This window comes from Accipiter gentilis, chromosome 1 (assembly GCF_929443795.1).
Source record: "Accipiter gentilis chromosome 1, bAccGen1.1, whole genome shotgun sequence".
Taxonomy (NCBI): domain Eukaryota; kingdom Metazoa; phylum Chordata; class Aves; order Accipitriformes; family Accipitridae; genus Astur; species Astur gentilis.
This window is the reverse complement of record NC_064880.1, coordinates 55030406-55047110: the sequence shown is the minus strand read 5'-3', so window position 1 is coordinate 55047110 and position 16705 is coordinate 55030406. Positions and strand designations below refer to the sequence as shown.

At 45.4% G+C, this 16705-nt stretch overlaps 2 protein-coding genes across 5 annotated transcripts in view; one reads left to right on the top strand and one right to left on the bottom strand.

Moving 5' to 3' along the window:
• CCDC148 (coiled-coil domain containing 148) overlaps positions 1 to 9031 on the top strand; it is an 85510-nt gene extending 76479 nt beyond the window's left edge. For 2 of the 4 annotated variants that reach the window (XR_007507572.1, XR_007507574.1), the window contains 4 exons: positions 1641 to 1781; positions 3767 to 3949; positions 8425 to 8888; positions 8934 to 9031. Coding sequence is in view for 2 of the 4 variants with exons in the window: in XM_049813397.1 (XP_049669354.1) it covers positions 1641 to 1781; positions 3767 to 3913 (288 nt within the window). In the remaining 2 variants the exon portion in view is untranslated. Of the gene's footprint in view, positions 1 to 188; positions 233 to 1640; positions 1782 to 3766; positions 4338 to 8424; positions 8889 to 8933 lie in introns of those variants that run through there. The other 2 variants (XM_049813397.1, XM_049813411.1) reach the window with 2 other exon arrangements.
• On the bottom strand, positions 8870 to 16408 carry UPP2 (uridine phosphorylase 2). Its single transcript, XM_049799164.1, is given in 9 exon segments — positions 8870 to 8969; positions 8971 to 9227; positions 9382 to 9649; positions 11239 to 11452; positions 12093 to 12284; positions 14304 to 14460; positions 14463 to 14540; positions 15600 to 15717; positions 16383 to 16408. Coding segments are annotated over 9 exon segments (1410 nt in total).
• Between the last annotated feature and the right edge of the window lie 297 nt (positions 16409 to 16705).

Here is a 16705-nt window from a genome sequence, read left to right as displayed (position 1 = left end):
TTTTAGTCATTTTTTAAACTGTTGAACTTGGGGTCATTGCCAGTCAATAATGCTTTATTTTTAGTAATCTGATTCAATTAAATATTTTGCAGTATTAACAGTGTTATTTTAGGTTGTCAATGCATTTTTAATAACTCTGTTATGCCTTTTCTAAGATACTGGTTGAATTGCATTGTCTTTTGTGTCAGATTTTACAAGAGGCTGGTTGAGAGTCATGATCTGTTGATCTCTTCTGACTGACCCAATTGTCTTACCGAAGTAGAAAATGCTTCTAGAATGGCCTTTGACCAGGATGGTAGAGTTCCCACTTCCTTACATTTTTCTAACCTTTTATTCTCTGTGTTTCACACTAATGAAATAGTGTTTCATAAAATATGCCCCTTGGTTGTATGTGAGGAAAAAAAAAAGATCTTTACTAAAGTCATCCAGTCTGTATATTTTGACAGCCTGTAAATACAAAGATGACATTTTATTAGAGATGGAAAAAATAGAATGATTATACACAATTTTAAATATTTTTTTTCTCGTTTTAGCCATTCAGAATGTATCCTGACTTTGATTATTTTGCTTATGCATTTTTCTGTATTTTCCAAAGTAGTATTAGCCTATATCTGAATATTTTAACACAAAGAAAATAAGCAATGAAAAAAGTTTGACTCTTGCACAATATATTCTCTGATATAATCTTTGATACTGCTCTAGCCACAGGAAATTAAACAGTTAAAACAAACGCACAAACAAAGAATTATGTTACTTGTGGCATACTGCTCTAGCCACAGGAAATTAAACAGTTAAAACAGACGCACAAACAAAGAATTATGTTACTTGTGGCATATCACTCAGTGTCATTGCCTATGACTCTGTAAAAATTGTGAACTACCCAACACCTTTGTTTCCATCAGAAGAAAAAGAAGAAAGTTTGGACTTCCAGGAATTGTGGGTATTGCTAAATTAGGAGACTGCTGGTTCCTTTTTGTTACTGGTTTCGAGCGTCAGAGCTCATGTCGATCTCTGCTAGAGAGCCGAGGATGCTATTGCTTCTCTCTTATAGCATCCTTGCTGAGCCGAGGCCTCCTTCGCAGCCAGGACCACACGCCACTGTTACGGTGCAAAGATCAGTAGTGCACATATTCGGGAACTGCTGTTTTCTGGTAGCCTAAAGCTTAGTGTAAGCTTATTTCCTAGCAGGAGTATGATGAAGTAGCAACATAAGCTTTCTCTCTTCATGGAAATGCCGCCCAGCTTTCGAGTTTGTTTTCAAGGACTGACTATTAGAATTCACTATATGCAGGTGGTTCTGTTGTAAGCCTGCCCCCACACAGCAGGCAATTCTCCACTTTTTGCAGCAGTTCTGGGCATGCACAGTGCTGCATTAAGTCCAGCCAATTAAACTGTCTCTTTTGCAAAACAGGAGAAAAATCTCCCTGATTATTATTCTCTGTCAAAGTGGTTTTACTCTGGATTCAAGTTTTAAGCTTTACAAATTCTATATATGGATAAAAAGTTGTTTAAGACAACTATTGAAATTTTTAAACCAGGTAAATGATTGTGTTCTCAAAGGATGTGTTATTGATAATAACCTTTTCTTACCTTAGACTACATAGATAGAGTAATTGTTATTTTCATATCATGTATTTTAGGTTGCCGTTGTTGCAACGTTAGATCCAGCTAGAGTAGTGGCTGATACGGTGGCATCTAAAGCTCGGATGGGCATTGGAACCAAAGAAGAGTTTGATCTTCAGAAGCCACTGTTTAAGTTGCATACATACAGTGAACAGCAGGTAATTGTCTGTAATCATACCAGATAGTTTATTGTATGCACCTATATCTTAATAGTGATATATGATAGTAATATTAATAATATATCCTAAATAGCAATATCAACAGTAGAGTATAGAATATAATGTGTGTTTAATAAAAAAAAAAAAAAGAGGCATTAGGATTAATAGGTGAGGTAATCTCTCTGACCCAATGTAGATACTGGAGGAGCATGACAAGAGTGGACCACAAAGGTCCATTCAGGTCCAGCGTAGGACTCCTGGGCTCTCCCTGAACAGCATCTCCCATTGGCACCACTGGAGAGAGGATACTGAGCTAAATGGACCATTGGGCAGTTCCTGTGTTTGCTAGGCATTTTGATGGATCTGTTTGCTATTTTTTAATTTCAAAACTCACTGCTTTCACATTTTTATGCATTTATTTAAAAGAATGCCTCCTTTTCACCTGCTCCAGTTAGTGTTGTCCTAAGTATTTGAAGTGAATTGACTTAGCATGAAAGTTCTACTGACTGTATATAAAAGAGCTATGTCACAGGTAACTTCATTATGGGGTATTCTTTTTTTTTTTTGCAAGATTATGCACAGCGCAAATCGATTCATAAGCTGAAAATTAGTATCTTGACCATCTTTACACTATTGCTGGATTTAAGATCAGTTGGGATATGATATGCAAGGGCTAAAGGAGAAGAAACCAGTGAGGTGTAAATGAAGCAGGAAACTGAAGTAATTATACTCCTGTTTTCAGGTCACTCACATTGCTAAGGACAGTGCTAGCTCAATTTCAAATAGAATTAAGCAACATAGGGGAGGATTTTTTGATTCCCTTGCTGTTCTCCATCTGCTCAGTCTATGCATTTGAAATTATTCCCGCTCTGGAATTTGGAAATTATGTTTGCAGAAAGGAAAGTGCTATGATATAATTCTATGGCATAAAAGCTTTCTTCTAGCACCGAATAAGCTGAAATTTAATGATGTCTATAACTACACTTGTCCAGCACTTCCCATTTTAAGACATTTTAAAGCTTCTCAGTTTGGTAAAGATGTGGTACGAGACGTATAGTTTTTGTTTGGCTATTAAAATTTACCCAAATCCAACTCATGTATGAGGTTCTGAAAAGCCTTAGCTTTAAAAATGCTCTGAACATGTGTCTTCGGGATTGATACCTAAATTCTCAGAATATTTGTCCTGTTTCAACTCCAAACAGGTTTTGGTACTGCTCAGACTGCCATATGTGATTGCTGCCAAGCATGTTAGCGTGCTCCATCCCAGAGCTGCAGTGGTTATGGGTAATGTGCCCCCAGTGTTGGTCTTCCCAGCAGCTCTGGGCACTGTGGCAGGTGATGCTAGAACTGAAGGCAATGTGACACTCTCTTGTACATTCAGTGCTTCCCCACTGTAGCCATTGGAAGAAGGATTTGAAGGAGGCTTACAAATTTTGTCAAATAACCTTTTGACAAATTTTAGAAGTAATTTCCCTGGGCATTAGTTGTTGTTTTGTAAAATTAAAGTGGTACTGCCATGTAGTCACAAGGCAATGCTGTGAGAAGAATCATAAACGTGTTTGAAGCATTCAGATTCCATAGAAACAAACAGGAAGGGATTAAAAGTCTTGTGGTGAAAGCAGGGCAGTATTGATGGGGGGAACATTAGGGAAGTCAGCAACTCTTCAGTGAGTAGGCTGAATTACAAGTCACTCAGTTTCTCATCTACCCTTTGAGTTTTGCTGAGGAATGACAGCCAGAGCTCTTTGTTAAAATAGTTTGTGATCATTAATATTAAAAAGGATCATATCAAGATATGTGCAGTGAGATAAGGCTTGTTCACTATGGAGTTTCTCTGCTTTTGAAGGCTTTATATTATGACTATAATTTACTGACTGTCTTTTAAAACTGTTTAAATATATACATCCACAGACAACCTGTAAGATACACTGTGTGCATGAGGAAAGTATTGTTTTGTTTATCATTGTTGTGGTTTATTTTAACAGATCATTTCTGACCCTAGACTTCGTGTTGAGCTAGCTCTTCGAGAAGCTGGACTTCATAAAACACTTTATGCAAAAGAGATTTTACCAAAAATTCCCCCACTGAAGCTTCCAAGAAGAGATATGGAATCTACAGCTTTTAAAATGTAGAGCGCCTCTCATATCAGGAGTAGAGAAGATTCAGGGGTATCGTCTGGCCTATAATGTGAAATCTTTAAATAAATTTCCCTTAGGCTGTGTCATAGAACTACTTAGCTCTCAGTGTGTGTAGTCATTCAGAAAAACAATGTGCCTTTCTCATGCAGTGCTACACCATTTTACACCTGCCTTGGTGCAGGTTTTATAGAGGTTTGGTGGGTTTAGGCTGTTGTAGTATAATTTCCCATGTCCCTTTCTACTGGAAGATAGGACACCTGTGCATGAAAGTCTCCTACAGACATTACAGGCCATTCTGATGTCTAGCATCTTGAGTACAAACTCTGTTTTTTAATTGGCAGCATAAATCCAAAACAGCTTTGCAGAACAGTCACTTTAGATTATATTATGATGCATGAATACATCCCACAACTTTCATTCCAGGTTTCTTGAGAACTTGATGCTTTTAATTACAAAATCTTCATTATCATGAATGTTTCTATTATTCCTTGATTATTATAAGAAGAAACATAACCTTTGTCTATATTTAGAAACCAGTTTGCTACATCATATTTACTGCAAACCAGTCTGCAATTTCATATTGCAGATTAGTCTTTCAGTATAAATTATAAATAACATGTCAGATCTGGGATCTTTATTTTGGAGCTGAAACTACTGAATATGATGGTATTAAAGGGAAATTGACGTCACTTCATTTTGTAACTCATTATGTTTTCAAGCCTTACATAAGGTAAGTGTAAAATGTATGTAAACAAATTACAATTAGCAGTTTAACAAAAAATTTCTAAGGATGATGAGTATCAGAAAGATCTGAACATCCATAGTTGTTTATCTAGATAATTATAGTAACTTCATTAATGTAGTATTGTAATGCCTTATAGGTGTTAAGGGATCACATACTTACAATGCCTTGTGAAACAGACAATAATTCTTCACTGTCAAAATGAGAAATTGGGGACCAGGGTAGATGAGAGCCCTGTCTGTGTCCTCCCACAGGAGCCTACGGTGCAGGTCCAGCAAACACCAAGAGAGCGGTTTTACTGCTAGCCATTATATGCCACCTCCTTACCTGGCACAGACAACAGGCCCTCTTCTCTTGACATATTCAGCAACTCTACACCAAATGTTTTGCAATCAGAGACAAGCAATGTGAAGTTTTCACACCTCAAACTGATAGTAACATTGGCAAAATCTTGTAGCATAAGCCTGATCCCAGCAGGTGTCTCTGAGCACCTGGGGGAGGGAGGTTTGCTCTGGCCTGGGTGTGCATGGTGCAAAGTCAGAAGCAGACGGAGACTCTAAGAAGGGTGCCAGAAAGGCAGGAGAAGAGCTGGCGCGACAGACTCTCGAGAGCAAGCAAAGTTTAAGACCAGAAGCAACATCATCTGAGTATTGAAGCGAAGTTATTTTTAATGGGGGGAGAAATGCTACAGAGACTGCCCAAAAGCCACGGGAGCTGTGTGTCTTCTGGATTTAGCTTTTGCATTTTTGTGCTAAAATTACAATTCTGTGTATATTTGTGCATTTTATTTTGGTATCTCATTTGTGGTAACTCATTATTTTTAAAACACACTGTTCAGCTTCACAACTTGTTGTATCTTCCTGCAGGGGAAACCAGCATTGCTTTTGTTCTCTTTTGGGGACCAGACTGGCCACTAGACTGCTTCCCAGAAATGGAAGATCCCAAACTTAAGGCAGCTGATTTTTATTTTTTTTCCTTGCCTTTAAAAGCAGGTCTACAAGATAATTTCAGTGATGCAAAATCTTTTCAGGTCATAGTTGTCTTATCATCTTTTATAAATGCCAAGACATTTATGAAAAAAGAAAGTTTAGATGAAGGAGACATTTGTCTTGGAAATAAAGGGCACTGATTTTTAGGCAGTGTCTTGTGATTGTCTTCATGTCTGTTGTTTCTCAGGGAATAGACTGAGTAGAAGTCTGCTTACCTTGATGAGTCTGTGCCAGGTCTCTGCAACCATGAATTGGAGCTTGTTATTGATATGGTGAGGCCAGAACGAGGATTTTTAGAGAAATTTTCATGTAACAGTGGAGCATGGAAAACGTGCAGGTCGGTCAAACTGGCTTCACGTATTTTGCTCAGCATAACCAGAGGCTGCTCTTGCCAGGAGAGCTCCTGCAGACTGCCTCGGCCACTTTCCCTGGTCTGGCCAAGCACCTCTCTTCCGTGTTCCTGGGGGAAGGAGGTGGATGTTTTGGCTTATTTTGTCATCCTCACCTTAGCATTGTTCACGAGAGATGATCAGAACCCTTCAGGAAATGGAGATTTTTTTTTAAAAAAAAAGTCATTATAAGCATGATAAATGCTTTCTACACTTTTTTTTAAAATGAATTTTGCAAGTTGTTTTTTGTACAAAGATGTATAAAATTACTTGCACGTAAAAATATTAATTTAGAAAATATTAATGGGACTTCTTTGTCAACCAGCATCTCTTGCAGCCCAACTTTGTTGGTTTTGACTCGGTAAGAGTAACAGTTCAGAATTCAGCTATCCTTTATGCCAGTGTATGAGGTGTATGCAGTTTAACTAACAATCTGATTTTTTCAAAGCCTGAGAAAAACTTCTTTGTGAAAATTAAGTTATTCAGTTTCAAGATATACTACTTATCTGTGAATTTTGGTAGTCAGAAAAGTGGCTTAAATGTTAAATAGTGCCTGAAAGTCAAGTACCCAACTGGCATAAGATCAGTTGGTGTGGTATCCAGCTGTTGTAAAACACTTAAAGTATGTGCCAACTTACGTGCACATAAGTTTATATGCACATTTGTGTGTGTATTTATAGAAAAAGAAAAAACTAAGTGATTGCGATGCCAGTTCTGACCCCTCTGAGAATAGTGAGGGTTTTGCAGTAATGGTCAATATTTTGAAAAGGAGGTCACCAAGGTCATGCATTCTGAGCTCTGCAAACTGCTGACTCATCTGAAACCTTCAAAGAGTATCAAACTTAGAATGTACAGCAGAAAAACCATTTAACAAGATAATCATTAAGGTAAAAGCAAAATAAGAAAAACAAGAGAAGAGTCTCCTCACTGGACAACGTTCTGGAATATAGAGTTCACTATCTCCTGCAAAGTTAATGACCAGGACTGTGTTTCCGTAATCTATGGCAGAGCAAACCTCACCTATCCAATTAGGCAAAATGTTAAAGTATCATATTTCTTTTCCTGGAGTGGTTTGAAATTATTTTCACAAAGGACTTAAGGTACATTGCTATTAGTATAGAATTTTCTTAAGTGGACTTTGGACTTAGCAGAATTGAGTTTGAATGGTAGGTTAGATTGCATGTTAAGTGACTGGAGTGATTTTGTTTCCGTTCTGGGAGGACACTGGCCTCCTGTTCTGGGATTCCTACCCTGTCAGATTAATATTTGAGCTCTAAAAACTGCAATCTTGGAATGGAAACTAGGAACCGATCACCTTTTCTTGTAAAAAGTGGAGTTTGCTTTTTCATGGCAGCAAACTGAATGTATCCCAGATCAAAGTGCTGGCAAGTTGTTGGAGTAGCTCAGGGGCACCGTGAAAGTGGGGTCCCAGCGCCAGAAGAGCCCACTGGGGAGCATCCCAGATGGCCCCACTCCACCGCTGGCCCCACGCCCCAGAAGAGGACCTCTGCGGATGGGAGGAGGCGGTGTGACAACGTGCAGTGGGGTGACGAGAGGGATGCCAAGAGAAACCCCACATTTGGGAGGCAAATCAAGCTGTACCTGAGCGTGTGGAAGTATTTCCAGGACTAGAGGGGCCCAGAGGCTGCTGATGAAGCAGATTTTAGGATGCTGGCCAGAGAACAAGTACCTTGGATATAGCCCCTCAGCATGTCTGTAAGCATCTTTAGACTTAGATGTTTTGTGCTCTTAGTGTCATTAATATCTTAAGATCCTCTCCCATGTTTTTTGTTATGTTAAAATTTTGTCTACCAGAACTCTTAAATCCTGTAAGTTACTGTTCCAAAGGTGTCAACATTCATTTTGAAGCAAGCTTGTTAGTGAACCATAAGAACTGGAAGTGATTTTGGTGGGAAATTCTTCAGGCTGTAGGTGACCCTCCAAAAAACCTCTCCACTCAACCCAGGCGCAGTTTAGTCTCTTACAGCTTGTGGAGACACTTAAAGATGATTTTCTCGATCATTGATGTGTGTTGATTAGCTGATGAATGTGAAAGATGCCGTCCCTGGCAGTTATGTGAAATCAGGTCAAGGTTGTATCAGTAACGTGTGCTCCCCATCCCTTTCCTTCCTGAGGGTTCCCGTGTGCCCCATGCCCAAACCTGCTGACCGAGCGACAGGGGCAAAGCTGCTCCTGCTCAGCTGGGTCAGTCTGCACAAGGTGGGCTTCCCGCACGCCAACCTCTTGTGTTCAAACACTGGTAGGCGTCGGGTTTTGCCAGATCTTTAAACAAGGTATGAATGAAAGTCTGAACGGCCTTTGTGATAGCAACAAATAAAAATAACGGTCACAAACGTGGATTAATTTTGCATGTCATTTACTTAGGTTTTGGTTTTATGCCACGTGCGAAGGGATCTCCTCCGTAGAGCATCACCGTGGACAGGAGTGACCCTAACAGGACAATCCTTGACAACCACTGGAGATGGGAGTGAGGAGCGTGCAGTTCGGTAATACAGTCTTAACTTCTGTGCAAGCTTTGGCTGGAGCTCTCCTTGGGTGTAGAAGTGTGTTGGTGCAATTCAAGCCATATTGGAGGTCTCCAGCTCCTGCACGATGGTGTTCATTGGATCCGGCCGCCCCACTCAGCTGTGGAGGGTGCTTGCCCTTGGGAGTGCATCGTGGCTGGGTCTGTCTTTTCCATTTCCCAGGAAAAAGGGGCCGTGGTGTGCCGGCGGGCGTAGGTCCTGCACAGCCGTTCCTGGTGCGGGAGCACAGACCCACACTGCGCTGGCTGGGACCCAGCACCCCGTTGCTCGTGCTGCATCGCCCATCACTTTGTGGAGAAAAGCGTGTTTCCCACCAGAGAGCTCAGCCCCAGGTGCTTTCAGACAAAGGCTGCGATGAGGCGCTGAGGCCGCTGCTGGTACTCCCCGGATCTGGTCCCCCTCCAGGTGATCCAGGAGCGCCGTGCAGACGACCTCACGTACCCGGGCCTTAAAGCACTGCCCTGCGGGGAAGGCGAGGAGGTCCTGCCCCCACTGCCCTCCCCAGGGCTCACGGGGGGACCTGCCCCGATGCTCCGGAGGGGCCAAAGCGGCAGGACCCCTGCGGGAGGTGCTGGCCGCAGCACCGCCCTCAGGTGCCCTCCACTCGCCCTGTTTCTTTTCCAGCAAAAGAGGGGAAGGCAGCTACACCAGTTTGGCCAGGACTTGTTTTAAGGCCAGGAGAGGGATGGGGGGGGGGGGGGTTAAGTTTAGTTTTGTGCAACATGCACTCAGGCCTTCTAAAACAAACTTGTTTTTTATTGAGCCACAAAATTTGTTTCAGTGTACTTCTCTAGTTAAAATCGTTAGGAATGCGTTTTTGGCCTTCAGGTTGTCTGAATCTCGCACCAAACCGAACCCTCAGGCAAGGTGAAGCTGGGGAGCACGGGGGTTTGGGAAGGACGTGGAAGAGGCCGCGGGAGGACTCACCTTTCAGGCCACACGACAGGGCGGCAAACGCTGAGGACCCCGTTTCAATGTTCCTCATGCTGGTGTCGGAAGCTCTTCTTAAGTACTCTAGCTTTTTTTTACTGGAAAAAGAGCACAGTGCTCCGTCTAATCTCCCTGACCTTGAAAAGAAGCAGAGGAGTGTCACTGCTGGTCCTGTGTGGGTTTACAGTTGTGGTGAATGGGGTGTAGTTTCAAATGGAAGGTCCAGCAGTGGCTACGTTTTGTCTTTGATTACTTAACTCATATTAACCTCAGTGTTTAAAGCCAGTGTGCTATGTCTCTGTATAGAGGAGAAAATCATGCAGGTTTTAACATTCGTAAAAAGGATGAGTAAGCCCACAGGTGTTAAGTACAGGGGGTATATTGCATTCTGCAGGGGCAAGTCATTGCAGTTCCTCCGAGGTCCATAGCGTACATCAGCTGTGAAGGTCTGCCAGCTTAAATCAAAAGAATGCCAGATTGCTGCAGAAGAGGGATAGCCAGCTGTGCAGAACGGGAAAACTGGGGAGAGGAAAACACCCTTAATTTAGGTTTAATTTTTCTTAAGGGGCTGCCATGGATGGCAGGCAGCTGGGGCAGCTTGCAAGTGGTGGTCCCTGCTCGGGTGGCATTGGTGCCGGCCAGGGAGCTGGGTCCTGGCGCACTGGTGCTCCCTCCCACTCTCGCCTCAGCCCCGGGGCATCGCTGCAGGCAGGACCTGATGCCGTGCTCGGTGCGTCCCGGCGCGGGCACCCATCCCGGCCTTCTTCTCTAACTCCACCGGTGGCTTCGGCTGTCCTGCAGCCACACCTGGGTCCGCAGAGCAGACCCGTGCCCGGTGCAGCCGCTCCTCTCGCGCAGCATGTAAAGTCCTCGATGCAAGCAAAATGTATACCTGCGGCTGCGCTAACCTGGGCAGAGTGCTTCATTTTATTGATGTTCCTACTGTTAATCCCCACAAATGGCTTTTTGTTTAAATAAAACATGGCCTTGAGCAATACACAGATGGTCGCATTTGCGAGCAGATCCAAAGGTTTATAAATAGTCCTCAGATTATTAATTCTTCATTTATTACATTTCATCTACTCTGCAATCAGCATTTAATTTTGCAAAGGAAACTGTTCCAGAGTAACCAAAGTTTGTTTACGTAAGTGTCACGTGCTTCCTGACATTTTTTTAGTGTTTGGTAGTTTGGAAGTTACAATCTTGTTGTAGGAAACAACTCGGCGTAACCCATCTGCTAGGCTTACTACAGGATTGTGGATGAGGGGCTGTTTTTGTTGGCAGGGTGCAGCTACTGGCCTCCTGCTTTCGGAGGGTCTGCGGCTGCGCAAGGCTCCCGTGTGACGGCTGGACCGGGGAGCAGCAGAGGTCCCCCGGGCATCTGCATTCCCCCAGGGAGCAACCGCTGCTGGGTGGATCTTCACTCTTGATCCACCATCAGCTACAGCAGCGCTGGTCTTGCAGGTGTTGTTAACCAAATTTAACTGTCAGATGAACAAGAGACCAATTAGCAGAGGAGGACTCGCCCCGGCAAAGTGCCAAAACTGGTATCGTGTGTTCTGGACGAGCACCCTGCTCTGACCACTGAACAAGCTCTAACGTATCAGGTGGGCCTGCTCCTGCAGCCCTTCTTAGGCTTTGGTAGCATGGATAGTTTTGCCCACAAAAGAATGTAAAGACTTGGCATTACGTTTGTGGGGAGGAAGGACAGTCAAAAATTGTTTTACCTTTGTGGAAGTCATAGGTGCACATAGTATGGCCGACGAGCGTGGGAAGGTCAGGGATCTCCTTGCTGCAGGCAAGTAGATCCCCGACGCAGTCCTTGTCCAGCCCAGTGCTCCGCACCACCACATCACCCAGCACCACCAGCTCAAACTGTGGCTGGAAGGAGGAGTCCACTGCCATGTCTGTGATCACAGCAGACCCGGACTCAATCCCTGTGAAAAGGAAGGCTGAGGCTAAGCCAGAGCTTGTAACATTTGTGACCTGCTGCAAAACTTCTAGCATGACAGGAGAATCTCTATGCATATATGTGTGACTGTGGGGTTCTTTTTAGGGAGTAAAACAGATGTGAGAGAATAATTGAAATTCATGCAGTAGCACAGGCGTACAAGTAAAACGTACAGAATCAGCACGTGACGAGTGACTGTGGGAACGTGCTGAGCGACAGTGTCTTACTTGCTTTTGGCTTGCAGAGATCATGCCCCACCACCAGCTTGTGCAGGCACAAGCAGTGCCAGTGCCCCAGCTGGGGGTCCCAGCAGTGCAGAAGACTACTGGCACCGGGACAGCCGGGAGGATCTCAAAGCATGAAAGTGACTTCCAGTCAAGTGTTTTCTGTCTGAAAAGTGATACCCACTTGTTGTGAATTCAAAGCCTTTGTCCATTGTGAAAAAGTGTGCTCTGCTAAGCCAGTCACTAGAAGTTTGCTGGGTTTTAACCCAAAACAAAATATCATGTTGTTTGATATTTGGGGACCTGGCAAAATGCTAAAGCTCATAATTGCATGACCTATTGCTGAGATATTTTTTTTATTAATAGCTTTTTGGCTCTGAAGAAAGACCACGGACAGCTTACCTAAGCCTCCAGAAGTACCGATGCGTATAATAGTAACGTCTCAGCATTTTGCCTGGTGCAGCAGTTTGATTAGTTCCTCCTGAAGCATGATGGAAATGGAAGGGATGCCCATCCCGTGCTGTTGGGAGGAGAGAAAAGTGTCGTTCCCTGTGATGCTGCGGCAGGTGACAGGTACGTGACTGCAACGAGCTCAGGGTTACATTGTGGCCTCTTTCTACTGATCAGGCCAACAGCGATTTTTTGAGGGGGGAGAGACATCTCAGGGTCTCTGTAGCCTGACCAGGTAAAGCATCTAACCCTCTTCTCCTCCCCTTGATGCTTTTAAGGCTGCTCTTGTCAATAGAGCTGGCATTCATCCCTGGGGACCAGTATGTCAGCCCCCAGCAGATGCGGTCTCTCCTTCAAGAAAGGTCTCTCCACAAATGCATCCTGACGGCTGAATGCTCCAAGACCTTCCCCTTGTGTTGCCTGTCCTTACGCCACACACTGACTGCCATTCTTTGTCATGTCCTGCTCGTACTCTTGGAGTGGCGAATTTCAGTGAGGATAACCAGAGCCTCCGCTTCTCTGGGTGCCTCCCAGCCCGTCCTCGCCCCACGCCGGAGCACCTCCTCCTGCGTCCCTGGGCGTGAAGGACGATGGATGCGTTCGTGCCCCTCGGCGAGGACCGGTTTCGGTATCAGGCGTTTGCCGCATGGAGCCTTGTGCCGTGCAGGGCGCCTGTCCTGCCTCCCGGCTCGCATTGCCCACCCCGGTGTCCCTCCGTCCCCAGCGCCTGCCTGGCTGCCCGCGGGCTCTCCCCTTCGCTGGCGCTGGCCCGTTCCCCGTCCTCTGCCGCAGCTCGTGGTAGCCCACTGCCCTGTCTCCGCTGCTGCTCCTCTGGGCTGGCAGATGTTTTGCAAATCTCAAGCTACCGAGGCTGCCTCTGCTTTCTGCCCAGCGCTCCCTCACATGATTCTCTTAGTTTTCTGCTCCATCACTCAACCGACGTCCTTTTCTCGGCTTTACCTTTAAAAACAAAAGGTGTCTGGTGGTGTGGGGTTTGTTTTTTCCCCATGAAAAACGCCTCATGTTTTTTTGGTTTTGCCATCGTGTTCAAAAACCTGAAGGAAGCGTGTGTAAAGAAGCATGGTTAATTTAACATACGCAGTCAGTTCTCGCATTGCTTTGTCTCTTTTCATTTGGCTGTGAGACTGATGGTCTATTAGGCTTGTATCATGTTTTAAATATGAAAACTTTTTGCGTGTTGTTATTCTGGAACATCAGCCTGACTTATTTGCCAAATGCCTAAAAAATTTATTCTTATTGTAAATATTCAAAGCAGGAAACGGTGTTCCTGCCTCCGGTATGTTTGAGTTCATTTGTGTTTCTAAGCAACTTGCAAAAATGTGATGTTGGCAGCTGCTCTGCATGAAGCATTTGGGGGGAGGCTCGCTGCATGCTCTGCCCTGGGTCCCCTCGCAGGGACGAGCCTGGGGGTCGATGGCTTCTGCATTGGCACAAAACTGGTGCACGGCCAAGAGCTCAGCATAAGCTTTTCTTCTAGCTGTGTCCTAACTGCTGCCAGACTGGGGAATAGTAGAACTTGTGGGTTTCTTTCCCCTTGGATCCTAGCTGAATTGATTCCTTCGGGCTTTTCCATCAGTCAGGTTTGGGTTGGTTTTGTCAGAGGGACCAAACGTGATCTCTGTTGTGTGAGTGACACCGTCTCCTGTGAATCAGATTTAAGATTAATCTTGTGCCTGAAGAAATGACAGCAGGACCAAGCCTTTGGGTATGAGCACTCACCAGCACAGCCTGTATTTGTTTTTTCCTTTGTGCAGTGCCAAAAACTCTGCTCTTAAAGAATAATTAATAGTAAAGTAAGGTTTTTACTTTAGAGCTCATGTCAATGTAATACTTCCAGCAATATTTCGTAGTTCATGCATGGTGGGAAGTGGTCTTTGCCTCTCGAATAGCCAGGCTGCTGAACTGAGCAAAACACGTGCATGTTCATTTTTAATACAATGCTTTTAAAACTGAACGTGTAGGGTGCCGAGAAATGCCATTCAAACAGAAGCAGCTTTACCATGGCTGAAAGGTTGCACTGGTGGTAATGGCTGAAAAGTAAAAAGAGGAAAAAAAACCTGCCGGTGGTTGTTGCAGGCGGGAGAGGTCGTGCCAGCCACCCTCCCTGCCGCTGGAGGAGATGGGTCCCCCATGCCAGCCCACTCGGGACCACACCGGCAGCAGCAGCCCCCGGGGCAGGGGCTGTCATGAGTGCCCGGGATGGAAAACACGTGCGGTGCGGTCCAGCACGGCACGGTACTTACGCTGATGGAGAGCACCGGTCCATCCCTGCGCGGATGTCTGCCAGGTCCTCCCCGTCTTGCCCGTCAGTCCCAGCTGCTTGTGCGTGAACTGGGCAAATGCCCTCGTCCTGTTTGGGCTGCTGCCAACGCAGACAAGCTGGATGTGAAATAGGTGTGTGTTGGTACATTTTAGATAAAATCGGTGCCAAGATTCAGTCTTCATGTGGCAGTGGCGGGCTGCGCCAGACAGGTCTCCCCAGAGAGCGCAGCCGGATGCTGCTTCCTCGCAGGCGGTCAAGGGACATCAGAACAACCAAGGGTCTCAAAAACAGGAGTTAACAGTAAAACCAAGCTGTTACTCCTTTAGGTTTGTGACTGTGCTAGGTCCAGGCAGCTGTACAGCTGCACATACTTGGGTATCAGTCCCAGGCCAAGAAAATCTAAACTAATTCAGCAAATTTAAGCTGTCAGTATTCCTACTGACAGCAAAGCAAAACCAGATGTTAGAGTAGCTCATCGTTTAATTTATTCTATCAACAGTGCTGACTGCAATTAGTGAGCACTGCTGTGATGACACAGGGGCCGTAAAGTCAGGGAGGAAAAAGGACAAATTTTACATATTAAAGGAAAAAAATGCTCCCCGAACGTAGGAGGGGACCCGCAAGCAGCTGCAAGGGCAGTGCTGCTGATCCGGCTGCCAGCGGCGCAGCGGAGCAGGAGCCCACGCGTGGCAGGGCTGTGCCAGGCTGCTTCAGCCCCGGGGCACCGCAGCTCTTCCCCTGCACCGCTGGGGAAATTCTCCAGTTTAAAATGTAAGAGGATGCAGTCATGACGGGCTGGTTTTGACAGCAGGTCTCCGGCCAAAAATATGACATCCTCTTTCCGTTGTCTCCAGTAGATGATGATCAGATGCTTTGGACAAGTGCTTCCTCTGTCTGTCCTCCAACATGGGCACCAATATAAAATCAGGTTTTATGGAACTACAGGGTTTTAGAAGGATAATTTGCTATTGGGACTTCTGCCCAAAAACAAGCAAGGACAGATGACCTCCCTGCCCGGGTTGCTGAGTCCCTTTGCCAAGCAGCTGGACCCTGTCCCCAGCAGGAGCGCCCGCAGCAGCGGGACCCCGGCATGGGACGGCAGAGCCGTGGGACGAGGGGCTGGAGAGCCCTGCGGGGCTGGGACCTGCTGCCTTGCTTTTTTACCTGCTATTTACCTTTATGTCCCCAAACATAGCTGACAGATTGTGTGTCTTCGTTCCCAAGTCCAGATGACACAGAACGTTCTCCTCCATCGAGTCCAAATGCAGGTTTTTAATGTGGACGAGCCCACTGCTGCGGGGGGATGGGGCAAAGACGGGTCAAGGGCACCGGGCAGTGCCTGCAGGAACAGGGACGGGGCAGGATTGGGGTATGGGGTGGCCTGGGAGCCCTGCGGAGGGCACGCACAGCCCAGGTGTCAGGGAAGGGATGGGACAGGGGACAGGGATGAGCCAGCTCTGCGTGGTGTCCGGGGTGGCTGACTTTCTGTCAGAGCCATGCCGTCACATCAGCTGTCGTCCTCCTTACATGCACCGCTGTTGGTAACCTTTTCGACATCTCTTTATTATGTCAGCGTATTCGGCAAAAAGTGTTTCTCAGTATTTATCATCAATTTTGTCAATGGCAACCTTATCTCTTTCTTTCATATAATTCTGCCAGAAATATCTAGCGGGTAACGTACTTTGCTATTTTGTATGTGACAGCTTATTAAGCTCTTAGCAAATCAGGATTTTATATTTATATTGTCCCAAATAACTGCCTAGCAGTACAAGTGCAAATTAAATGCAGATTCTGCAGACAGCGGGGGGCCAGTTTGCCTTTCCTTTCCACCTGCTCTAATAGACAGAAAGCAGCTAAGTAACAATACAAGTCAATTTTATAAATAAGGCTTAAACAAAATGCAGAGATCATTTTTCTTGTCTTATTAAAACAAATTGGAACCCTCCCCTGTTACTCACCCAGAGTAATCTGTTGTTTTGGTCATAGCGGCTCTACCAGTCAGCTGAAAGTGATACTCTGCAGAAAACAGTAAAGAAAACACCCAGCTATTTCTTCAGCTGTTGGGTTTTGGAGCTCAGAAGAGGTTTTGAGGGGCTCTGCAGGGGGTTATATACCCTCTCTGGCTTTGTGCGGCTCCCAAGATCAACAGCGGCAGTCCCCCTCCGCCCGCTCTCCTTTGCCCCGTCGGGTGCCAGAGGTTTCTCCCTGGGGCCGGCGCCGTGGCTGGTCCCACGCTGGCTGTTTTGGCAGCTGTGGCACCGAGAGCCTCGACTCGCCTTAT